Source organism: Lutra lutra, chromosome 5 (genome assembly GCF_902655055.1).
Source record: "Lutra lutra chromosome 5, mLutLut1.2, whole genome shotgun sequence".
Classification (NCBI taxonomy): Eukaryota; Metazoa; Chordata; class Mammalia; order Carnivora; family Mustelidae; genus Lutra; species Lutra lutra.
Window position 1 is genome coordinate 102971720 of NC_062282.1, and position 26480 is coordinate 102998199.

Sequence of the window (26480 nt, forward strand, 5' to 3'; positions counted from 1 at the left end):
TCATCAAGCTTACACACTTCAAAGCACTCACCATAGCACATACCCTCCCCAATGTCCACAACCCAACCACCTTCTCCATAACCCCCTTCCCCCCAGCAACCCTCAGATTGTTTTGTGAAATTAAGAGTCTCCCTGGTTTGTCTCCCTCCTGATCCCATCTTATTTTATTTTTTTCCTTCCCAACTCCCCAGACCCCTCACTCTGCCTCTCAAATTCCTCACATCCGGGAGATTATATGATATTTGTCTTTCTCTGATTGACTTATTTCACTCAGCACAATACCCTCTAGTTCCATCCACGTCGTTGCAAATGGCAAGATTTCATTTCTTTTGATGGCTGCATAGTATTCCATTGTGTATATATACTACCTCTTTATCCATTCATCTGTTGATGGATATCTACATTCTTTTTTTAATTTTTAATTTTTAATTTTTTTAAAGATTTTATTTATTTATTTGACAGAGGGAGAGAGAGATCACAAGTAGGCAGAGAGGCAGGCAGAGAGAGGGGGGGAAGCAGGCTCCCTGCTGAGCAGAGAGCCCAATGCGGGGCTCGATCCCAGGACCCTGAGATCGTGACCTGAGCTGAAGGCAGAGGCTTAACCCACTGAGCCACCCAGGCACCCCTACGTTCTTTTTTAAAAAAATTTTTAAAATTAACATATAATGTATTATTAGCCCCAGGGGTACAGGTCTGTGAATCGCCAGGTTTACATACTTCACAGCAATCACCATAGCACATACCTTCCCCAATGTTCATAACCCAACCACCCTCTCCCTATCCCCCTCCCCCCCAGAAACCCTCAGTTTGTTTTGTGAGATTAAGAGTCTCTTATGGTTTATCTTCCTCCCTATCCCACCTTGTTTCATTTATTCTTTTCCTACCCTCCAAACCCTTCATGTTGCCTCTCAACTTCCTCATATCAGGGAGATCATATGATAATTGTTTTTCTCTGATTGACTTATTTTGCTAAGCATAATACCCTCTAGTTCCATCCATGTCGTTGCAAATGGCAAGATTTCATTTCTTTTGATGGCTGCATAGTATTCCATTGTATATATATACCACCTCTTCTTTATCCATTCATCTGTTGATGGACATCTAGGTTCTTTCCATAGTTTGGCTATCGTGGACATTGCTGCTGTAAACATTGGTGTGCACGTGCCCCTTCGGATCACTACATTTGTATCTTTAGAGTATATACCCAGTAGTGTGATTGCTGGGTTGGTAGGGTAGCTCTATTTTAAGCTATTTGAGGAAAAATAGGATTGCTTTTTATAACCTCAGTCTTCTCTGTTTTTTCTTTTTTGTGCATCTGCTCCTTCTCCAGTAACTACATTTAACAGTTAAACTACATTTAATGGAGTATATGTGTTTATTTCTGTACTTTTCCTCATGCTCATAGAATCATATCTATATTGGTATTGAACATCTGTCTACCTACATACCCACCTTAGACAGATATAGATAAATACGTGTACACATGAGTTTTTGTCATTGCTTGTTTTATAAAAAATGGGACTATTTTTTTCTGCATTGTATTCTTCACATTTAACAGCTACTTCTTGGAAGTCTCTCCAAGTCGGTTTTTATAGCTCTAACTCATTATTTCTAATGACTGCTTGATGTGATCTGACTGTGCCCTAATTTGTTCAGCATTCTTATATCGATGGACATTTGCCTTGCTCTCATTTTAAAGGGCTACAGTTAATATTCTTATTTACATAATATTAGGTCTTAAAAACTCATTTTCAAAGAATAGATTCCTAGTGGTGGGATCGCTGGTTGAATTGAAATTTTCAATAGATATTGCCAGATTGCTCAAACCATAACAGTTCATTTCCACTAATACCTTAAGAGAGTGCCTTTTTTTTTTTTTTTTGGTCCACTTTTTCAGTTGGTTTAATTGCCTTCTTTTTTGTTGATTTGCAAGAAGTTTCATGTATTAGAAAAAGTAACCATTTATCTTTATTAAAATACATTTTTAAAAATCTATCATTTGTTTCTTGACTTTACCACCATTCTTTCCTTTTATAACTTGTGGATTAAGACACTGTACCTTACAGTCTAGATTTTCTTCTTATTCTTTTTTGTGTATAAGATTTAATATAATATAAGATATATTATGGTATATATTATAATATAATATAATATAAGATATAATATAAGATTTAGTTATATTTTCTTCCCTGTGGAGACTGACTTGTGCCTCTACCACTTATTAAATGCATTCCTTTTCCCCATAGAATTGAAATATCACATTTGCTATATATTAAGTTTTTTCCCCTATTTGTTAATTTTCACTAACTGAATATTAACTTGGCCTTTGTTGACTGAGACTGTGTTATGGCTCATTCCAGTGATAGATGCTTTTCTTTTATCTTCTTGGGGAAGCACGGCTTGACAGTACTTCACCTTGCAGCCTGGTCTGGAAGTCTCGAGATCACGCTTATGCTCATTCGAGCTGGAGCAGACCAAAGGGCCAAGAATGAGGTAGGTTTGTAGGCCACACCAGGACATAGTTCGCACTGCCCCAGTGTGGGATGGGGAAGTCCTAAGATCACTGTGTAATTATGTCCCTCACCTTGGCTCACCTTGGCTCTCTTCAGGATGGTATGAATGCCCTCCACTTTGCAGCTCAGAGCAATAATGTACGCATTGTGGAGTACCTCATTCAAGATCTGCACTTGAAGGACCTGGACCAGCCTGATGAGGTATATCTGCTCTAGTAGTACAGATCCTATGCATACCCCTATGCATTCCTCTTTCTTCCCTCTCCTGCTAGAGCTGCCAAAGCAGCCAGCACAGACAGACCTGGCCCTGGAGCTAGCTCCTCCATCACTCTGAGACGGCAGAACAGATGAGAAGTGTTGGTGGTGGCCCTGGCATCTCATGTGAGAAGGGCAGGAAGCATTGAGCAAGTATCCAGATTCATTTTTCCCTCTCTGTTCCCTAATCCTGGCTTATTGTGGACAGTATCCTCCCTGTTTTGTATTCAGAATGTATGTTTGCATTTTACTCCATTGTGTGTGGCCTTTTGGGAGTATATTTGATCCAAGACTATGCAGTAATGGGTCATGGAATATAATGCAATGTTAACCATATTTGTGTACATTCTATTTCTTTTCTTTTCTTTTTTTTTTTTTAAGATTTTTAAAAATATATTTATTTGACACAGAGAGAGAGACAGTGAGAGCAGGAACACAAGCAGGGGGAGTGGGAGAGGGAGGAGCAGGATTCCCGCCCAGCAGGAAGTCTGATGCAGGGCTTGATCCCAGGACTCCAGAATCATGACCTGAGCTGAAGGCAGATGCTTAATGACTGAGCCACCCAGGCTTCCCTCTTTTTCTTTTCATAGGGAGATATATACTAATAATAGCCACCACCTACTGAGTATTTATTAGTGTGCTAGGTATAGAGGAACGCTATTTACATACATTATTTCACTGAGAGGTCTAGGGCCTGGTGTATATGGATGCTTGAATCATTGCTGAATGAATGAATGATCTGGTTAATTCCCATAATCATATATAGAAAGATTTTGCTTATTTTTAAAGGTGATGAAATTGAGGCTCACAGAACCCCAGTACCTGGTCTAGTGTCCCCAAACTGGAAAGTGAAAGCTAGGATTTGAATTCAGGTCTAGTTGACCCCAGTCACCGTGCTATCCTGCTGTCCTGTCTCCCTTCTCAGATGACAGTGGGCATCCCCTATGTGCCAGGGACTTTTTCCTGGAATATCTTCTTCTAGGCTTTTCTCACAGGGGAGCATACCCTGTGAGGTTGACATTTGGATTTCAAATGGGACCTCCTTTTCACTGTACCTAGAACATTATTATCCATAAAAGTCTCTCCAGAAATTAAGCAGTAATACCTCACTTTACCTCTTGTAAAAAATTTTCACATTCTTTTCTGACCTTAGTCTTTTTTTTTTTTTTTTAAGATTTTATTTATTTATTTGACAGATGGAGATCACAAGCAGGCAGAGAAGCAGGCAGAGAGGGCGGGGGGGAAGCAGGCTCCCTGTTGAGCAGAGAGCCCAATGTGGGGCTTGATCCCAGGACCCTGGGATCATGACCTGAGCCTAAGGCAGAGGCTTTAACCCACTAAGCCACCCAGGTGCCCTGAACTTAGTCTTTTTAAAAAAGATTTTATTTATTGACAGAAAGAGAGAGAGGGGACAAGCAGGGGTAGCACGGCAGACAGAAGGAGAAGCAGACTCTTTGCTGAGCAGGAGCACCCTATGTGGGGCTCCATTCCAGGACCTGGAGATCATGACCGGAGCTGAAGGCAGATGCTTAAGAGACTGAACCACCCAGGTGCCCCTGACCTTAGTCTTAGTAACAATAGCAACAATAATAATAACAACTCTTTTCTTCAAATGAAGTCTATAAATTTGTTTTACTTCCTCAGAGTATGACTGAGCAACTGTACATTTACAACTTGGAGGAGACAGACTTGGGCTGTGGTATGGGCATATATTAGCTATGAGTTTCAAGCAAGTTTTCCAGCTGGTCAAAGCTACAGTGTGTAAAAGGGATGATTGGGAAGGGGGGCTTCCATATAATTTTTTATCAGCAATACCTCTATGATTTCATATAGATGATTGATATTTCCTTAATTTTATGTAAAAAAGGCCTCTGCCATTGAATTTCATTATAAGCCATTCCACCACCCCTTTCCAGTCAGACACTACCCCTAAGTGGTTCCCATGTAGCAATACTGAAACAGCCACTGTTGGGATGTTTTAATGAGTTAATGATTGTAAAGCACTTAGGCAAAGAGCCTGATATGTGGTAAGTGCTCACTAAATGGTAGTTATTATAACAATTATTATAGGATAAAATACACTGTCTGATATCCTCAAACTGATAATCATAGTCAAATAGCACCCAGTGACACAGGAAGTTAGATCATTCTGGTTTGATTGATGTTAAGTAGGGATGTGAATGAATTCCACTCAGTTCAATTTAGCAGATGTTTGTTGAGGGCATATTATCTAGGAGACACATGACAGTCTTTCCTTTCAGTGGGCTCTGGCTGATTTCACAGGAGCCAACATGTGTGGGGAGGATCATGAGGCTGAAGGGACTCAAAACCAAAGCAGGGTTCTGAGAAGTCTTGGCCATGTCTGCAGCTTCTGGCCAGCAACCTTCTTGGCTACCATCTCTTTAACTGGCTCTGAAGTTGTCCTGTTCCCACCCCTCTTCCTCCTCCCCTGTCTGTTGGGAAAAAGGCGGAGGAGCCCTGGCAGCAGACTGTGCAGGCATGTCCAGCTGGGAGATGTTAAAATTAAGATGGATTCAGAGACATATGAGGAATGAGCAAATAATGAGTCCCCTGGCTCATTTAGTGAGAGAAGAATCTCTGAGTCCAATTTTAGTTCTGTAAGAAACCTAGATGGATCAATGGAATAGACAAAGTCTACTCTTTTTCTGAGATCTGTGAGTGGGTCAAGGATGTTGGCAAAACCCAGTAGGACCTCGGATCAGGAGCTCAGGTATATTAATTCATCATTAGATTTTTCTGTGTTTGCTTAAAAGTATTGTGGAACTCACTGAATGCATTTGATAGAAATGACTGCTTTGCCTTCACAGCTGACCCTCTCGCATACTTTCTTATCTGCAGAAAGTGACTGAGAGCCTGCTAACCTGACCAGCATTGGTAAAATTCTCTTTAGCCCAGAGGGGACTTCAAAAGCTAGCAAGGAAAGCCTTGTGAGGAGGAGGTCTTTATAAATAAAAGAGATTTAACTACGCGTAGGAGAGTGTGGGTGGGGGTGGGAGAGATGGAATACACTGGAAGATATTTTGAAGTTTCTTCCAGCTCCATGGCCTCTCCAGGGGAGAGAGATTAGAGCAGCCAAGAGAAGTTATTAGTAAAGCAGTGTAGATGTTTTGAGTCTACATGCAAACTTCCATCTAGTGGTCAAAAATAAGTACTCACAATGTTTAGGGTGGAGCAGGGGCAGAGAAAGGAATGGCCTTAGAGTATATGAATACTTGTTGAATATTTATAGCGTTTGGTGGTACACTATTAGGTTGGTTTCAGCTGTAGACTTAACGGAACTTCCACTGGTTCAAAGGAATCTTTATAGGGAGTCTTTAGAGATCAAAATGCAAAGAAGCTTCCCTTTTTGGAGGATTGGGAATAATGAGCATGAGGGGATTTGGGAAGGCATACCTTCTTACATGGACCTGAGGCCAGTATTTAAGGGCTCCCATGTGCAAGGGGAGAACTCAGTCCACACTCTATAGTTCTGTGACTGCATATTTAACACACTGCTCCTTCAGCACTTTTTTAAAAAACAGATTTTATTTATTTATTTGAGAGAAAGAGACAGCCTGAGAGAGAGAGAACGTAAGCCGGGGGAGGGCGGAGGTAGGTAGTGGCGGGCAGAGGGAGAAGGAAAAGCAGGATGTGGGACTCAATCCCAGGACCTTGAGATCATGACTTGAGCCAAAGGCAGACACTTAACTGACTGAGCCACTCAGGCACTCCTCCTTCAACACTTTTTAATTCATGGTAACATTCTTTTTTTCCCTCTCAAATCTCTAATTATTAAGCAAACTGCTGGTTTTCCTCTTATGCCTGGGTTCTGGTTGTGGGTCCCAAGGTAAGGGGAAATGTTGTGGGGGATAGACCTGCACATAGGGCACTAGGGGACTTTGTGCTGGGTTCTCCCTGGCCTCCTCTCAGAGGCTCTCCTCTCTCCATCTCTGGGATCATTGTGGGAAAGGATGGTCAGTTTGATCTCTGGGTGCCATTTAATGGCTGTTTATGAAATTTTTGCTGCATGTGTTAACTGAACCCTGCTAATAAACTGAAAAATAATTTCTAATAAGCAACGAAACCTCTCAGACTTATTCACATGCAAACAAATGCATTGAATTAAAACATGTTAGGTTAAATAGACATTGTGTTAATCAAGGAAAAAGGAAACAGGAATTCTGGCCCCTCCTTATTTTCATTAATTAGGAAAGGGAATCAGGATCCTGAGCTGGGAAGGCATTGTGGTTTCTTTGAGACTGGAGCTCTGATGCCAGGTTCCACTGTCCTGGCTGGAAGGCCTCCCCGCCTTGCAGGTGAGAATCAGTCCTAGGGGACTGTGCTGGATAGAGGCCAACTTGAACAGCATTTTAGAAGAGTTTGGTGGTTAAAAAAGGAAATAAGACATGGAAAGAAACTATTTTTTAAAATTATTTTTAGAGTTCTTGTTATTTTTCCTAATTATATGTGATAAGATAGGAGAAAGTTTTATAGCTCATTTTGCTCTCACTTCATCTTTATGTTGCCTTCTGGTATGTTTCTAAGGTATAGATTACTTTAAATGCCCTTATTTTGTGTAATTTGGCTATCATATTTTCTTCTTGATGGTAATATTTTTAAAAGGCATCAAAAGTTTAAAGTAATAGCTGTTTTCTTGGTGAGGAAAAATATTTCATCTGTGATAATCTTCCATTTCTTAACCACACTGGGCTTTCTTTGGGGGAGGGTCCTCTGTTACCTAGTTTAGCCACGCAGAAATTTAGGTCTTTGTAGCAGCTAAGGGTAAGAGTAAGCCATTTTATTTAATTTTTTAAAAGATTTTATTTATTTATTTGAGAGAGACAGCGTGCACAAGGGTAGGAGCAGGGGGAGGGTCAGAGGGAGAAGCAGGGCTTGATCCCAGGACCCTGGAATCAAGACCCAAGTGACCCCAATGCAGATCTTTAACCAACTGAAACACCCAGGTGCCCCAAGAGTGAAGCCATTTTAAAGTTGAATAGATCCCTGGTACTTCTAGTAATATTTGTCCCCAAACTGCTAATTATGTATTAGACTGCTTTCTGTTATGAGTGATAAAAATCCAGTTTAATCTAGATTAAGCAATAGAGGTAATTTACTTATTGCGAACTGAAGAGTTTGAGGGTTTATCTGATGGTTTCTGGCTTCTACCAGTTTCAAGATATTTTTATGGAGATTCTTTTTTATTTTATTTTATTTTATTTTTTAAGATTTTATTTATTTATTTGACATAGAGAGAGAAGCAAGAGCGAGCACAGGCAGACAGAGTGGCAGGTAGAGGCAGAGGGAGAAGCAGGCTCCCTGCCAAGCAAGGAGCCCTATGTGGGACTCGATCCCAGGATGCTGGGATCATGACCTGAGCTGAAGGCAGCCGCCCAACCAACTGAGCCACCCAGGCGTCCCTGGAGATTCTTTTTTTTTTTTTTTTTATAGATTTTATTTGTTTATTTGACAGAGAGAGATCACAAGTAGACAGAGAGGCAGGCAGAGAGAGAGAGAGAGAGGGAAGCAGGCTCCTTGCTGAGCAGAGAGCCCGATGCGGGACTCGATCCCAGGACCCTGAGATCATGACCTGAGCCGAAGGCAGTGGCTTAACCCACTGAGCCACCCAGGCGCCCCCCTGGAGATTCTTTTTTAAAAAAGATTTTATTTATTTATTTGAGAGAGAGAGCATGCATGTGTTCATGAGTAGGGGGAAGGGCAGAGAAAGAAAGAATCTCAAGCAGACTCCCTGTGGAGTACTGTACCCAACACGGGGCTTGATCTCATGACCTAGAGATCATGACCTGAGTTGAAACCAAGTCAGACCTTAACTGACTGAGCCACCTAGGAGCCCCTCTTATGGATATTCTTATAGATTTTGATTCATAAGAAAGAACATTCCTCTCATCAAATGTTCATGTTCTGAATCTCAGGAACAACTCTGTTTGGCCTGCTTGAATCATCTGCCCAATCCTGAACCAATCACTGTGACCAGCCTGGGTTAAGTGGTCACTTCATGGGGGTATTTAAAGCCTGGCAGTTGACAGCACTAAATAGATAAATGACAGAGTCTGTGTGTGTATAATTGGGAAAGTTCTCTACAGGAAAATGAAGCTGCTGTTATTAGAAGAAAAGAACAGAGATACAAAAGCAGCTGATGTCTACTCTAGGACACAACTCCCTCATGTATTGTTTATGGTCTCTGTGGGTAAAGAGCCAACAAAACCCCTTTTGCTTCTGCGTGAGAATTTAAACTTTGGTTAGCTGTCTGGCCCTGTGTCACTGCAAATAAGATAAGTATTGCTTATGATAAAAGTGGCCCCTAATTAGCAAATAGCATTTGGACTTGGAGGAACTACCGATGACCTATGAACCCCAGATGGGGGCTCCATACTGTGGACTTCTCTGAGGGTAGTAACTTTTGTAATGAACTGGGCATGTCCCTTGAGGGGACCTGGAAGCTATGCTCCAAGAGTTGTTACAGGGGATATCTGTTCCTGTAGGGCACCAGCCCTCTAAGCCAAGGTGGCTCTAGTACCTGCTCAGTGTGGATTTGTCACCTTGCAACTGAGCTGTCCTCTGGGGCCTCAAAGCCAACAGTTGGACAGCTGTGTAGGACATGGTATGAAGAGGAAGAGCTGACACTGGCAAGCTTTGGTTTGTGTCCTACATCTTGAGAGTAGACTGGTATCAGGTGTGGCTTTTGATAATCCTGTGATTCTGAAATGTTTAGTTGAAGCCAAAGAGACCCTCTGTGTGGGCATTAAAGTCATTCTAATGATCCTTTGAGGTAGGGGGGGGTGGTTTAAGGAAGCCCTGCTAGTGACAGGCGACAGAAGCTCAATTCCAACTACTTAAAGAAAAAAAAAAAAATGGACTTGATTGACTCACTCACACATGTTGTGCACATGTAACTTCAGGTATGTCTGATTCCAATAGCGCCTATGCTGTTAGCAGGGCTCTTGTCTCTTTTTCTGTTTTTCGTCTGTGCTGGCTTCATTCTTAGGTGGGTTCTCCTTGTTGGGTGACAAAGAGGGCCGATGATGGCTTAGCCGATGACTCTAGACTAGAGACAGATAGAATGTGCCAGAAAAATATCCCACAGTTGACTCTGAGTGGTCTCGCCAGGCATGTGACCATCCCTGACCCAAACAGTGTGACTAAGGGATAGATGGTGGAAGAAGTAGGAGCCTTTGATTAATAGTTCTGTAAAAACAGGGCATAGGCTCCCAGTGGGAAAGATGGTGAGCAGGAAATGTCACCACCCTTGCTCTTTTCTCCTGTTCTAGTGCTTTAGTGAATTTAAAAGGCCTTCTTCCTCCATTTCTTGTCACCTCCCTCCCCATCCACAAATACACACTCATGCTGAGTTATATACTCCCATATATCACCAGCACTCAGTTACTGTATTTCATTTTAATTACTTGCTCATGTCTTTATCTTCCCTGTTGGACTCTGAGCTTCTTGAGGATGGGGCAGTGTATTTTTCAACTTGGCCACTCTGTTGCTGAGCACAATATCTGGCATATTCCCGGATGCTCAATAATTGTGGAATAAATAAGTAAATAACTTATAAGGATATGTGACTAAATGTTTTCATGTAGTATATAATTCTCTCTCACATCACACATCCTTCCTTGTGATTTTTTAAAATATGAACCTTTATCCATTGTCACCATTTGCAGATATTTGTATAAGCCAGACACAATAATTTTTGGTCTGTCATTTCCAAAATGTTGTTCAGATCTCAAGACTAAATTCTGTTTTTCAATTAGGTGTCTAATAACTTGCAGAAAATCAGAAAACTGGGGGTCCAAGCAATCTGGTTTTTTTTGTTTGTTTGTTTTGTGTGTGTGTGTGTGTGTGTATGCTTCCTTAGTGAATTCATGAGAATGAGGATGAAAGCCAAGCCTTCTGGGGTTGAAGATTGGGGATGTAGACCTCATTGGCAAACATGTTTGGCTCAAGAATAGTGAATTAGGTGAACTTTTTGGTACTACTTTGTTTTCTCCAGCTTCTATAAATGCATGAATACAGAGTTCCATAGGATGAATCCTTATAGACATTTTTTTTGTTGCCATTATTATTTCAGCATTTTTCCTTCCCTTTTTCCCCAATTAATGGGGAATCATGTGCTCTTCGTCTCAAGTTAGCAGTCTCTATGATCTTTTCATAACCCTGCATTAGCAGGGGATGAGTTAACAAATCTCAGGTTTAGAAATCTTCTTACAAAGAGGCTTGCATCTTGTTTCCCACATTTCAAACATCTTACTAAGCTTTTGGTTAATAACACACCAAGCCAATTTGTGAGTGTTTTCTTTAATTGAAAAAAAATATTTCGGCCTCCATCTTGCTGCCCCAACTTCCTTTTCCTTCTTTTAAATATCTGGAATTAAAGGGGCACCTGGTGGCTCAGTCGGTTAAATGCCTGACTCTTGGTTTTGGCTCAGGTCATGATGTCAGGGTTGTGAGACTCAGCCCCATGTTGAACCCTGCCGTGAGCCTTGAGTAGGACTCCATGCTCAGCACACAGTCTGCTTGACATTGTCTCTCCCTCTCCCTTCCCCTCTACCCTTCCCCCCTCTCATGTCTCTGTGTGTGTGTGCATGTGTGTGTGTGTGCTTTCTCGCTCAGATGAATAAATAGCATTTTTAGCATTTTTTTTTAAGATGTTATTTGTTTATTTGACAGACACAACAAGAGAGGGAACACAAGCAGGGACGATGGAAGAGGGAGATACAGGCCTCCTGCTGAGCAGGGAGCCTGACATGGGGCTCGATCCCAGGACACTGGGATCACTACCTGAGCTGAAGGCAGACGCTTAACAACTGAGCCACCCAAACATTTTTTTTGTTTGGTGCTTCGCACATTTTTATCAGTAAGGCAAGGCTTAGGGTGTTATGTGCAGGTACCTGAGACAGGTCACCTAATTGCTTCTCTTTGTTAAGAGTTGAGCAACAGAACTATTCAATAAACACAGAAAGTTGGTAAAAATCCTACATTTGTATGGGAAGCTTGTTGTCTGGCTCTGAATCAGCACTTCCCCAGGTGCTTGGGAGGAACACCTCTGAACAGTACTTTTCTGTCCCCTAAAAATGATTCTGTGCTCATGGGAAGTTCCCACAGTTTTGGGCAATGACTCAGAACAGAAGCTGGTTGGGACTTACAGGGATTGTTATCGCCTAGGAAGGGCCTAAATGCTACAACCAGAAGCACCATCTTGGCCTTCTTGTAACCATCAAAATGCCGTCCATTCTGTCAGTTGTCTTGCTTATTCAATAAATGTGTAATAAACACTGGAGGTTTGTGATTGATTTTCAGAAAGGAAGAAAACCATTTCTTTGGGCAGCTGAGAGGGGCCACACTGAAATGATAGAAAAACTTATCTTCCTTAATCTACATACTTCAGAAAAGGACAAGGTGAGTGGGACTTTTATTTCTTTGCTGAGAACAAGAGAAAGGAGAGTGACTCCTGGTATCAGGTGTTCAGTTTGTTCAATTGCTGCTACAGTCAGAGTATGGAATATCCAGATGAAATGAACCTACTTTTGCAGTGGGTCAAACAGATTGCTAATTTTCACCCCATAAATGTTTGTGACATCAATAGACTACATGGATTTTTCCGCTGTTATTTCCAGTTTCCTCTTTTCTTTTCCTGACGTCTGCTGGAGATTCAGTGTCACCTCCCTGGGGAGGGAAACTGTAATAGACACCCATATCTTTCTGCATATCTTTGATTATTAAGAGGAATTGATACACACATATGGGATTGTGGGTCCAAAAGTTCTGCATGCTAACTCTTTTGGTACCTTCACATAGGTCATATGGGATTGCTTCTTCTGCTTCACTTTTTGTTAGCAAATTAACAGCAAGGATAGAACAAGAAGTATGGATGGTTTTTCCCTACTGGTTCAAACAACTATATCTTTACATTTGAAACTTTAAAAAATTGTAAATTTCACTTGACACTGTGGATAATATGACCCACATTCTGGACTGCAGCTTTAATCAAAATGAAACCTCTCAGAAGTCCCATTGCAACCCTGACCGTTGGAAGGCCATGTTCCTCAGTGCTCTGGACTCTATCATGAATTTGTCTCTTTTGCAGGAGGGGAATGCTGCCCTGCATCTTGCAGCAAAGCATGGTCACAGTCCTGTGGTCAGGGTGCTGCTAACCCAGTGGCAAGAAACAAATGAGATCAATGAGGTATGTGAAGGTGCTCATTACAGATGAATACAAGACTGGGAAGTGGAAGGCAGGGGAGGAATGGCTTTCATGGGAGGAAAACAAAGAGATTAGTGCTACAGAGTGTAAAATGTCATGCTGAAAAGTCCCTTCTTTTTTCTTTAAAGTATGCCAGCAAGTCATTTTTTTTCTTTTATGTTATGTTAATCACCATACAGTACCTCATTAGTTTTTTTTTAAAGATTTTATTTATTTATTTGACAGAGAGAGATCACAAGTAGACGGAGAGGCAGGCAGAGAGAGAGAGAGAGGGAAGCAGGCTTCCTGCTGAGCAGAGAGCCTGATGCGGGACTCAATCCCAGGACCCTGAGATCATGACCTGAGCCGAAGGCAGCGGCCCAACCCATTGAGCCACCCAGGCGCCCCACCTCAATAGTTTTTGATGTAGTGTTCCATGATTCATTGTGTGTAACTCCCAGTGCTCCATGCAATCCATACCCTCCTGAATACCCATCACCAGGCTTGTTAATCCATTCATTTATTTACCCATTACCTTAAAAATATTTAGTACGTAATTTATGCTAGGTAATGTATTTTTATTCTAGGAGCCTACAGGGTGAGAGGCGCCTGGGTGGCTCAGTGGGTTAAGCCTCCGCCTTGGGCTCAGGTCATGATCTCGGGGTCCTGGGATCGAGCCCCACATTGGGCTCTCTGCATGGCGGGGAGCCTGCTTCCCCCTCTCTCTCTCTGCCTGTCTTTCTGCCTACTTGTGATCTCTCTCTCTGTGTCAAATAAATAAATAAAATATTTAAAAATTTTAAAAAAGAAGAAGAAGGCTACAAGGCGAGAAGGGCATGCAAAAAGGTCAGAGCTGAGAGGGTCAAGGTAGAGATAAAGAAGGGCTGTGCTCCCCATGGGGAGGGCTTGGCTTTGACTTGTAGACAATAGAGACTTTGCCAGGTTCTAAGCCGCAAAGAGCGATGGGCTCCATTTTGTGTATAGGCCTGTGAATGTCACAGTGGTCTAAAGGGGGCTTGGTGCCTGGAGAGCCTGGAGGTGGGGACAGGCAGTCAGGGGATGCTGCAAATTGCTGAATCAAGATCTATGGAGAAAACTTGCCTCCAGTGCACTCACAAGGAGCAAATAGGATGAAGTGATAGAGGGAGACAGAGGCCACAGGCTTTGTGACTCGAGTTAGAGAGAGGGAAGACTTTTTGATGCCCAGTTCACCAGTTTGGACACGTGGGAAGGTGGAGTGCCCTCCCCTGAGCAGGTGCGGAGCAGGTGAGTGAGATCAGTAATAAGGACTATGGAGGAGGTTACTCCGAGGCACCGGGAGGGTATAGGTACCTTCAGGTGGAGAGCAGTGGGGAGATGGAAACTCTCTGGGGTTCTGTGGAAGGCAGGGGGATGGGAACTGAGTGCAGTCTTGGGTGGAGAAGCTATGGCTGTGAAGGCAGATTTGTGAGTCATCTGCTCTAGATGGTCACTTTTGACCTTTGGGTCAGTGACTTCCACACTGGCTCTTGGGAAACTCAAATGAATGGAGTCCTCTTGGACTTCACAGTTTAATGTTCTGATAACTTCTAAACTTGGTACTTCTCTGAGCTATACTGTAAGAAGTAATATAGTCTTTTAACTTAAGGCACCAGTGATTGTAAAGTGTATTATTATTTTATGTAACACTAAGAAAAAAATAGTGTTGCCACTTAAACCATGACACAAACTTTTTTTGTCCCAGAATAGTTTATATTTATTGAAAGAGTTTTTTAGACTTTTATATTAGATTTTATTATATACATAAAAAGGAACAAATAAGCAAGATAAGTTGGTTCCTAAACTTCACACTGAACTTGATTGTTCTAAATCACTTTCTTACTCAGAGTCTCGATGTCTTTGTTTTTCTGAACAAAGTAATATCCTCTTTGCCTTCAGAAGTACTTGTGATGCAGTATTTCTTTAAGGGGTTCCCTGCTATGACTTCTGAGGTTTTCTTCCAACTCGACACCCATTCTGATATAATGTATGCTGCAAGCAGTGACAACAATATCCCATCTACTACCTGATTGAGATTGTGAGATGCATCCTGATCTCAGATATGTTAAACCAAGGTGGTACTTAGAGTTGGTGGCTTATGACCATAAAAGTACCAACTGCAGGCAACATAATGAAAATGGAAGGGTATGAAAATGAGCCTCCATGATGTCTGCCCAAGTCAGTGTTCCTTTTGGACCAGAGAAGCCCACCAGGCTAGTCCCTTGCATCCCTTGACTTACACACCCAGCAATGAAAACCAGGGCTCTGACTGTGTGGGTCAGGTCCTGGCTCCATCAGTCTTCTAGAAAGGTAATCATGGGCTTAGTCCTTAGCCCCTCTTAGCCTCAGTTTTGTCAAATAGCCTTCTAAGGCCATAGTGAAGTTTAAATGGGAAGGCAATGTCACACACATAGCACTGGGAATAGTGCCTAGCACATGTTTGTAAGTATCTGGTATCTGTTGTCATTATTGGTGTGGTATGGATGCAGTATATGAGTTTGTACCAGTGGTATATATTGCTATTATCTTCATTTTATTCTCTTCAAGTTCCTGGGGGAAGTTAAGCCAAGATTTCGCTTGAGGATCATGGACAAAAATAGATCCTTCCTTTGTTTACTTTTGTGTGTCTTTTCTGACAGTCTGGCATAATGATGATCAGGCTTAATTGGTTTAAATTATTTAAAGAAAATCCCAGGAATTTGGTCTTCCTGAATAAAAGTTATGAATGATGGTGAGACACTTAAAAAAAAATCACCTAGGGGGGCGCCTGGGTGGCTCAGTGGGTTAAGCCGCTGCCTTCGGCTCAGGTCATGATCTCAGGGTCCTGGGATCGAGCCCCGCATGGGGGTCTCTGCTCAGCAGGGAGCCTGCTTCCTCCTCTCTCTCTACCTGCTTCTCTGCCTGCTTGTGATCTCTCTCTGTCAAATAAATAAATAAAATCTTTAAAAAAAAAAATCACCTAGGTAAATCTTAGGTGTGACTGGCCTTCACAAATCAATGTAGAGATCAAGTCCTATAGTCACAGGATTTTTAAAAAAGATTTTATTTATGTATTTGACACAGAAAGAGAAGGGGAGGCACAAGAAGGGGAATGGCGGACAGAGGGAGAAGCAGACTCCCCGCTGAGCAGGGAGCCTGACACAGGGCTTGATCCTAGGACCCTGGGATCATGACCCAAGCTGAAGGCAGAAGCTTAACCATCTGAGCCACCCAGACACCCCCTGTAGTCACAGGATTTAATCGAAAGTCTTAGTCATGTTTGTCCTCTTCTGTTTTAATACTTTACCACTGGAATGTGTGCACTTGGATTTCTTCCACCTTTTAGCTATTTTTGAATTAGGGCACATTGGAGAGAGCTCATAAAGCCCAACAAACTGTAATTGCAGATTATGATAAATTTCATCTGCACAGAATAACGACTAGAGCTAATATTAGCCTTTTGGATAAGGCCCATAGTATTCATACAATCTTGGGCTGCCTGTGTTTCCTGTTGTAAACTGTTGCCAGACCAGTTGGAGTGACTCTAGAGGAGTTGTCTCTAAACAGTCTTGGTAGCAAACTCCTATCCATAAGGAAAGTTTGGGTGTGTATCTGTCACACATACATTTATAATTAAATTAATACATTACAAAGCATAAGCCAGAAATATACATTTAAAATTTTTGATCTAAAAATAAACATAAATAGTAGTTCTTGTATTTTCTCCACACTGAAATGATTATTTTAGAGATATTGTATATATTTTCCTTTCCTTCCATTATCTTTGTGTTCCTATGCATATATATTTTTATTGGCTGCCCAGAGTTCATTTGACTCTTCAGTTCTTGGACATTTACTTTAAATTCATTTTCCTTTTCTTAAAAATAATGTTGTTGCAAACCTCTTTGTATAAATACCATACTCTGAATTCCTCACTATTTCCTTTGGGTATATTCTTAGAAGTAGGACTGTTGGGTTAAAGGTAGGAATGTTTATTAGACTCCTGATACATTAAAGATGTGAATTCTTTCCTTTACATTTTTTTGCTAATGCCTTTCCCACTGAGGCTTGCCATTTGGCATCCATTTTCCTGGAAAATGAGAAGGCCTCTTGTGGGGGAGAAATTCCTCTGTAACAGATGGCTGTCCCAGGCACTCAGGTAAAGCAGCGTGGATACAATTTTTCCATCCGTTTGAGATGGGGACATTGGTTCCATGCTCCTGCATCCCTCTTGACATGATTGTTCATATCTAATTAGCCATGAGTAAAACCTTCTATATTAACCTAATGCATTTGTTAGAATAATACCCAAGGGGGAAAATGGTTAGGGAATGGGAAGGAATTCTGCATTTCTTCCCAATATTTTTAGGAAAGAATCTTCATGAGGAGGGGAAAATATCCATGTACTATGTGATACCAGTTCCTTTCTTTCTTTCTTTCTGTGTTTTGGCCTAAACTAAGGTCTCACTTTGTCCTAATAGCTTTTATCATAATGAATTTCAGGAAACCTAATTACTGAGAAAGAGTATTACTGTTTATTTTCTTTAAAGGACACACAACCGCTTAAATCAGTTTTAAACAGTAAAGCCTTCTTGGTACAAATGTGTGCCATTTGTGTCTCTATATCTATTTTTATGAGTTGCACACTGCATTGTAATTCATATTTCTGTGATTATCTTGCTTGCTGGGCTGTTCCCTTCTTGTGGGCAGGGTTTGTATGTATTCATCTTCCTAATCGCAGTACCTCTGTCAGACAGGCAGTAAGTGTCTAGTAAATATTTGCTAGATAAATTAATAAAGATAAGAGTCTCAATGGTGGATGGAAATCTTGAAAAGAGGCATAACAGGATAGGTAAGGGTACAGGCTTTGGAGCCAAACAGCTGAATTTGTGTACTAGACTTGTTACTTTCCAGCTAAGGCTTAGTTTCCCTTTCTGTAAAATGGGGGTAATATTAATCCTGACCTCACAGAGTTGTGCTTTTAACTTTGCCAAGGCATATAGTCTTGGTAATATAAGTTGGCATATAGAAACTTAATCAATGCTATCCATTAAAACTAATGCATAAAAGGTATAGAGAAAGCATGCTGTTTCTCAAGGAATTTCTTTCCATGCCAAAGGGCAATTAATTTTAATTTTTTTCCTTTTTTTAGAATGGAGAAACACCATTTTTCCTGGCTGTTAAAGGAGGTCATGAAGAATGCAGCAAAGTGCTTCTGGCAGCAGGAAGTGATGTCAACATTCCAAATAAAGTATGTGCACCATGCCATGTTCACTCACACTATGGTAGGGGACTCAGAATGTTCTTTGGTTAATCTAGTCCTGAACAGATCCACTCACTAGGCTTTTGTAGAATTGATATTTATAATTTGCTTTGTTTGGGGTAACAATTAATGATTTACCTCTGATAGTCCCCTAATTACTGTCTCCTTGAAAGCATTGCCATTCTTCCTATTTATTGGGGATGGAATAATTGAAAACAGGGGCAAAAGGAGCAGATAGTTGTTAGTCTCAAATACAGAGACATTCTCATTCTACCTTGTTTTCTCCCTAGCCACTCTACGTGCCTGGCTTACACACAGTAAATGCTGAAAAAAAAAAAACCCATTATTGTGTGAAAGCTCAAGTGGTCAGTCTGGGCCTGAAGAAGACACTATGGTGCCTTCTTGTAAACACAGAATGCTTTTGTATTTAGGCATGGAGCTAAGATCCTGTGTCACTTACCTTCATTTCTTGGTGAGGGAACTGGAATTTAGGAAAGTTAAGGAACTCGTTCAGGATTATCTGACGAGTCAGTGACCGTGGTGAGGATTCTCACCCTTGCAGTGGTCTTGCCCTTCAGATGGTTTTGCTTTCATTTTCCATTTTTTGAAGTAATTTTCAATTACAATTAAAGTAACAAAAAACTTGAATAGTTCCGAAGGGTATATTCTAACTGCAGATTTCAATTTCATCTCCCCAGAACTAATGGGATCAATAGTTCATTGAATCTGTTTTTTCCATGCATTTACATGGAAACTGTGATGAAGCATGGACATGTATAAATACTGACACCACTACGTGGATCTCCTGTTCTGGACTTTGGGTTTTGTTTTTGTTTGTTTGTTTTTTTAAGTGCTAGTATGTTTTGGGACTCCCTTCGTATCAGCCAATGTACAGGCAAACTTTTAAGATAGAGCAGATTTGGTTCCAGACCATTGCAAAAAAGCGACTATCACAATAAAGTGAGTGAAATGAATTTTTTGGTGGTCTGTTGTGGTCTGTTAAGTGTGCAATAGCATTATATCCCCAAAAACAACGTACATACATTAATTAAAAAATACTTTATTGCTAAAAAAGTCTAACTGTCCTCTAAGCTCTCAGTAAGTTAACAATCTTTTCACTGGTGGAGGGTCTGGCCTCAGTGTTGATGGCGGCTAACTGATCAGGGTGATGATTACTGAAGGTTGAGGTGGCTGTCACAGTTTCTTAAATGTGAAGTTTGGTGCAGCGATTGACTCTTCCTTTTGTGAACCGTTTCTCTGTAGCATGGATCCTGTTTGGCATTTTACCCACAGTAGAACTTAATGAAAAATTGGAGTCAGTCCTCTCAGATCCTGTCCCTGTATTCAGTATTCTAAATCCTTTGTCATTTCAGTAATCTTCACAGCATTTTCACTAGGAGTAGTTTCCATCTCAAGAAACCACTTTTTTTGCTTGTCTGTAAGAAGCAACTCCCCATCTCTTATTTTTATCACGAGATTGTAGCAATTTATGTACATTTTCAGGTTCCACTTCTAATTCTATTTCTTGTATTACTTCTACCTCATCTGCAGTTACTTTCTCCACTGAAGTCTTATGCCTTCATCTTGTAAAAAAAAACCAAAAAGCAGTATCTGTGAAGTACAATAAAGCAAATCAATAAAATGAGGTATGTCTGTAGAAACAATACCTTTTCAAAAGGTGTAAAGATAACACTAGGATCAAGAACAGAGTCTGAAATTGGTAATGTTTTATGCTCTTTATTCTGCTGGTGGAAGTTTACATTTGTACAATGCTTTTGAAAAGCAATTTGTCACTTTTCTTTCACCCAGCCTTGAAGAATTCTGTTAAGGGAGTAATCTTAAAAAGGGAAAAAGGTACATGCATTAAGATAGATAATGAAGTTATCTCCAATAGCCAAGAATTAGATACAGCCTATACATGCTAAGAATTCTAGAGGAAAGCCAAATAAGTCTGGTGTATCTTTTTCTTGGAAAATTACGTAGCTGTTAAAAATATTAATGATAAATACTAAATATACTAAATATGTTCCATGTTCCAAATAAATATGTTCATAATATGGGATGCCTGGGTGGCTCAGTCTGTTAAGTGTCTGCTTTTGGCTCAGGTCATGATCCCAGGGTCCTGGGATCAAGTCCTGAATTGGGCTTCTTGTCAGCAGGAATCCTGCTTCTCCCTCTGCCTCTGCTGTTCGCCCCTGCTTGTGCACTCTCTCTCTCTTTTACAAATAAATAAATAAAATCTTAAAAAAAAGTTCAAGATAGAACACAAATAGAAAAGATGATATGTATTTGTACATACATCTTCACTGTCTAAAATTATATAATGGACAAGATTGTGAGAGAGAGTAGTAAATAAAGATATCATGAGTTGATTCCCACTGGAGTTGCAGGCTCATGCAGTAAATGAGCACCATTATTTATGCAATAAATGTACACAACATTAAGAATTCATGGGTCCCACGAAATACTTGAGTGTGGAGAGCTGTTGTGTTTTTCAGGCATTCACAGGTGCCTCCCTACCCCCAGTCTTCAGCCCCCTTGAAGTCCCTGGAAAAGCCTCCCTCGTTATTGGGGTCCTGCTGGGCTCACTTCTGTTGGCTGACTCCATTGATCGGTTCCCTCCCTCTCTTCTGTACTTAATTCTGTTAGCCTCCAGAGAGGCTTTGCTTTGTAATGGTTTTCACATGTTCACATTCTCCCCACCCAACTAAGACTACAGACTCCACGTTATCCATATCCTTACAGCCTTGACATTATCTAGGCAGCCTGGAAATTGTCCTGGGTCCATTTTTCAACTTGTACATTTTCTTGAGTTTTCCCCTGAGTTCATTAGCACACTTCCTGCATCAACAGCCTCAGCTCTTACTGGTTGTTCACACCTGTCTCCACCAAACCCAGTGAAGACCCTGGGGGACTGAGCTGTGGGCAGCAAGAAGCCTGCAGCACGGATACATCACTGTGGGGACACGTTAGGCTTAGTTTGCTCTTACATCTGTAGGTGATTACTGTGTTTGATCTTGGAAATGCTTCACCACTTGACAATGATTAGTGTTGCTGTGCAGGAGATTGCCTTTGTGCTCCAACCCCCAACTAAGGGGAAGGGGTAAGGGATTGAACCATTTCTGGGGAGGTAGTTGGAGACTATGGATTTAGCTGACAGCAGAGGCTTCCTCTGTTTGGGCTGATGGTATGCTGCCCAGAGTTGGGCAGGAGGTTCTCTTTCAGGGTCGTACAAAATGCCCCTGGACCAGTGAAGACTTTTGTAGACCCTAACAACTCCTTTTTGGAGGCTTTACCCTTATAGCCTATCAAACATATTTAAAGGCCCCAATATTCCACATTAAAAAAGTTGTGTTTGCTGTAAATCATTTTAAAAGCTCTTTAATTGGTGCTTTCATAATTATTTGGCTATGATACACTCCCTCAATTTATGACTGATTTTGGTCTTCTTAGAACTCTGTATATACTTGGGAATTTGAAGAGGTGAAAAAATTTAACCTACAAATTGTTTACGAATATAATGAATATTTTATGACTATTACATTTTACAATCAATGGGGTATGACTATGTCAATTAAATATTTATTCACTTCAATTTCACGGTTTTCTTTTGGTATCTTGGAATCAATAATTTTTTTGGTAAAGACTTTAAACATTTATTTGGCTCTTAAAAAGTCTGTAGGCCCTACACTCATTGCCTGTGGTACCTCTGGGGTAAGATGCCAGAGTCCCACAGCTCTTCCTACTATTTCTTGGCTTTGGGTTCTTCACAGACTTGCTTCTGATTCAGATCTTCTTAGATCTCAGTCCCAGTGTCACCCTATCCTGGAGGATTTCCTTGATCACCTACTGGAAAGTAGCCATCCAGTCCTGCTGTTTTACTTTGTTTTGTTGCACTTAGTATAGCTGTTATTATTCTTGTAACATCTAGATCTAGTAAACAGATTTGTTCTCAGTCTGCTGGTGCACTGATCTGTCTGCCAGTCTAGAGGTCTACTGATTGTCCACCTCTACTGGAATGTAATAGTGGAGAGCTTGTTTACCAGCATATCTCCCCATTATCTAGCATTGTGCCTGGCGCATAAGAAGGGCTCAAGCTATTTGTGTGTGTGTGTGTGTGTGTGTGTGTGTGTGAAATGAATAACATGATAGTTATGATTACTGTACATATTTACTAGTTCATTTATTCTCCCAGTATTATGGGAAATATTCTCCCAGTATATGGCTTGGGAAAAAGAGGTAGGATGGTGTGGTAAACAGAAGAATGCCCCCTCACTCCAAGGACGTCCATGTCCTAATCCTTGGAATCTGTGAATATGTTATGGTACAAGGCAAAGAAAGATTTAGGTTGTGCATGGAATTAAGGCTGCTAATCATCTGACCTTAAAATGAGATTATCCTCAGTTATCCAGGCAGGCCCAGTATAATCACAAAGGTATTTTAAAGCAGAAGGGGAAGGCAGTTGAGGAGGTCAAAGCTAAGCAGGATGAGAAGGACTTAGCGCATCATGACTGGCTCAGAAGATGGAGGGAAGGGCCCGTGAGCCTCAGGATATGAGCAGCTTCTACAAACTAGAAAAGTCAAAGAAGGGGATTTTCTTGAGGGCCTCTAGAAAGACCTTTATTTTAGCCCAGTGAGACCCATTTCAGGCTTCAGAATCCCAGAATGGTAACATAATACATGTGTATTGTTTAAGCCACTGAGTTTGTGGCAATTCATTAGCAGCAGCAATAAAAATTAGTACAGGTGGTTATATCCTTTTTTAAGGATGAAGAGGGCCACAAATGTCATAGAGACATTTAGTAGCTGCTCAAGCTAGAGTCCAGGTGGTCAGGGTGTGTATCATTCTTATGAGCATCTTATCTGTTACTTCACAAGAAACCCACCAGAAGATCAGTGGCTTGAACCAATAATACACTGGTATCTGTCATTCATGGCTCTGAGGCTTGGGCTGAGCTGAGAGATTCTTCCTTTGGGTCTGTTAGTCAGACTATGTGGTCATAGTCAGATGTCAGCCAGGACTTCGGTCCTTTGAAAGCATAAGTGAGCTGGACGTCCACGGTAGCTCACTCACATGCCTGGCAGTTGGTGTCAGCTGTCAGCCGGGAGCTCAGCTGGGGCTGTTGAGCGGCACTGATGTGTGGTCTCTTCTCCTGGCAAGGCAGCTGGATTTTAATAGGCAGGGAGCAGACCCTGCCAGGCCGGTTAGCAGCTACACCTGCCACGGGCACGCTGTACCTTCTGCCATATTCTGTTGATCGGTCCGAGCACTTACAGAGTCCACCCAGATGCAAGGGTAGACTGCGTGTTGGGGAAGTGGAAGGCTCACATTGCCAATGGGCCCATGAAATGTCAGTTACTTACGTAGCCATTTTTTGGAAAACGTTAACATCCTATAGAATCTTATTTAGTGGACCTAGAAATACTTTGTAGCTATCTTATAATTAATCGGCCAGCAACTATCCATTGATCTTATATTACTGCAGAGCAGCATGCTAAAACCTTTCGGAAGACAGCACAATAATCAAACGCAGTTCTGCCATCTAGCGTGGGCATGAAGTGAAGCCACTTGAGCACGGGGAGCGGTAGGAGGCAGCACGCAGCAGGGAAGGAGAGGCACTGAAGTTGAGTGAGGGGCCATGAGGGAACCCTGCACAAAGATCGCAGTCATGCTAAGCTTTGGAGCCAGACCTGGTGGAAGGGAAAGCTGTAGGTAAGCTGGCCAGGGGGCACGAGGGTGTTGAGGAATTTCCTGGGACCAATACCAGGACAGCCGTTTTGGTTTAAGGAGGGGTTTTGCAGGATGTTTGGAGAGAAGACTTGGCCCTTGTCCGCTTTGTACTCTTTATAGAAGGGAAACAGGGATTTAGCTTGTATTTGCCTGAGGCATGTGTTACCTAGGACTCTCACTCTTAGGGGAAACACTTATAGGAAGTAACGAAGAGGCCCTCCAAATGATCAAAAACACGTTGGATTTTCTTTTTTATTTATTTATTTTTTAATTTATTTTTTTTTAAAGATTTCATTTATTTATTTGACAGACAGGGATCACAAGTAGACAGAGAGGCAGGCAGAGAGAGAGGAGGAAGCAGGCTCCCCACCGAGCAGAGAGCCCGACATGGGGCTCGATCCCAGGACCCTGAGATCACAACCCAAGCTGAAGGCAGCGGCTTAACCCACTGAGCCACCCAGGCGCCCTGGATTTTCTTTTTTAAATAGTTGCACTGTTTCATTGTATTAATCAATTACCACGTGATGGATACCAGAAAGCATGCTGGATTGTAATGGAGTCCTCCCTGCCCTTTCCACCTGTGTCTTGCAGCACAACATCACTGCTTTGGAGATGGCAACCCAGAATGGGCATACATCCCTTGTCAGCTGTCTTCTTGGAGAGAATGTTGATCTGCACCAGAACACGGAAGTGAGTCTATTCCAGTAACATGCGCTTGGATCGTGGTGCCGTGAGGCTGGCTGTGTGGGGAGATACTCCTCACAGATACTTGAGGGGATGAGATGTTCACAAAGGAGGAATTCTTTCTGGGAACGCTGACTGACTTCTTTTGGAGACTCAGTCTTAATTTTGAGAAATAAAATCCAAGGGATGAATTTTAGAAAGTCGTTGAAGTTCCTGAACAAAATGAGTTCTTTGTCTTTTAAATATTGATATTTGCTGCAATAAAACTTTCCCAGGTATCTAAAGATGCTGTTATTCTTGTATTAAATTTATCAGCCTGGGAAAAGAAAGGACACTGCTATAAATGGGAAGAAGAATGATCATTCCCCACCCCCCCTTCACTGAGTGATCTTGTTTTTCTTTTGAAAGTCAATCCTTTTTTCTGATTTACATTTTCTGAAGTTTGAGTTGGCTTTGGTAGCATTAACAAAAGCCCTCTGTGCTGGAATTGGATGGGAAACATTCCTCTGTTTTTTACTCTATTTTCATTTCTCCTGTGAGAATGTTATTTCCTCTGATTTTGCTTAGCCATTATTATTTATTATATTAACTGGAGAGAAGGGATGTGATTTGATCACGTTTGGTAGTTTTTGGAGAATGACGTTAGGGAATTGGCTCTGAACTCGCCTGGTCTATCCAAGGATGCTTCCCGTTTCTCAGGAGGGGCTGGGTCCCAGCAAGGCCGGTGGCCCTGGCAGGAAGGACACTGCCCACTTCCTTGGGCCAAGGGATGCTTTCTCTTTTTTCATGCTTGGTGCCTCAAGAGAGAACATTCTTCCTGAATAGAAGAGGCCTGCCTAGAAAGCCTTCCTCCCACCCTACCCTGAAAGCCTTCCTCCCACTCTGCCCTAGCCAGTCCCATCATTTCCATTTCCTTGTTCACGCCTGTGGCAGCCTGACCTATGCAGCTGTGGAGTCCTACTTCCTCCTTTTCTCCTCTTCCTCTGTGTGCTGGTGCAGCTCTTGCAAACTCAGTACCTCTCTCTTCCATAGGTTTCTTTGCTAGTAGTTTTCCTGGGAAGGAGCCTGGTGCCAATGTTAGAGTCAGGTGGATAGGGGTTCAAATCCTGTCTCTGCCACTTCCTGACCCCAAGGCCTTTCGGAAGTTATGTAACTGCTCTTGACCTCATATATAAAGTGGGGAGTAGAGGATCTAGCTGCTAGGGTTATTGTGAATGAAAACTGTTAGCCCAGAGTTTAAAACAGAGTATAAACTCTTGGAGAAGTGAGTATGCATTAAGTAGCATTATAAAAATATGTTCAATGTGTCTAAGTGGTTCTTATCATTAATGTCTCTTTCCCTTGAGCAACACCACGCTCTGTCCTCATCACACCTGCCCTCACACACACGTGTACTCCCTGTCAGCTGCCTTGGCTCTCAGCTCTCCTATTGTTCACAGCCTCCCTGGATCTCCTGAAGACCCTGCTCTTTCACACTTGCACCCCCCTCCCCTTGCCTCCTGCTGCCTTCCCTCCACCCTGACTGCCCCTCAGCTCACTCTCTCTCCCGTCTAACCCCTTTCCCACACCTGTTTTTCTTTTTGGCTGCCTTCAGTACCCCTAGAGACATTTCCCTAGTGCCTCCATAGGCCAGTGGCAGCTGGGTGTTGGTGAAGCAGCAGGAGCCAAGTGAGTGATCCTAGAGGCAGTCATGACCTCCTGGGAAAGAATCCTGCCTTTGGGGATGGCTTAGAGGGACTGGACATGGGTGAGGCTGCAGGACAGGCATTTTAACCACAACTGAGGAGGAAAGGGGAGCAGGCTGGAGGGGCTTGGTGAACATCCTGGGGCTGT

The 26480-nt window shown here is 41.9% G+C and overlaps 1 protein-coding gene across 11 annotated transcripts in view; it reads left to right on the forward strand.

Annotated features, from left to right (window-relative positions):
• The window catches only part of ANKDD1B (ankyrin repeat and death domain containing 1B), a 65699-nt gene that overhangs the window by 22939 nt on the left and 16280 nt on the right, over positions 1–26480 (forward strand). For 10 of the 11 annotated variants that reach the window (XR_007127475.1, XM_047730257.1, XM_047730258.1 and 7 more), the window contains 6 exons: positions 2395–2493; positions 2610–2714; positions 12090–12188; positions 12877–12975; positions 18122–18220; positions 24555–24653. Coding sequence is in view for 10 of the 11 variants with exons in the window: in XM_047730257.1 (XP_047586213.1) it covers positions 2395–2493; positions 2610–2714; positions 12090–12188; positions 12877–12975; positions 18122–18220; positions 24555–24653 (600 nt within the window). In the remaining variant the exon portion in view is untranslated. The remainder of the gene's footprint in view (positions 1–2394; positions 2494–2609; positions 2715–12089; positions 12189–12876; positions 12976–18121; positions 18221–24554; positions 24654–26480) is intronic. The other variant, XM_047730260.1, reaches the window with a different exon arrangement.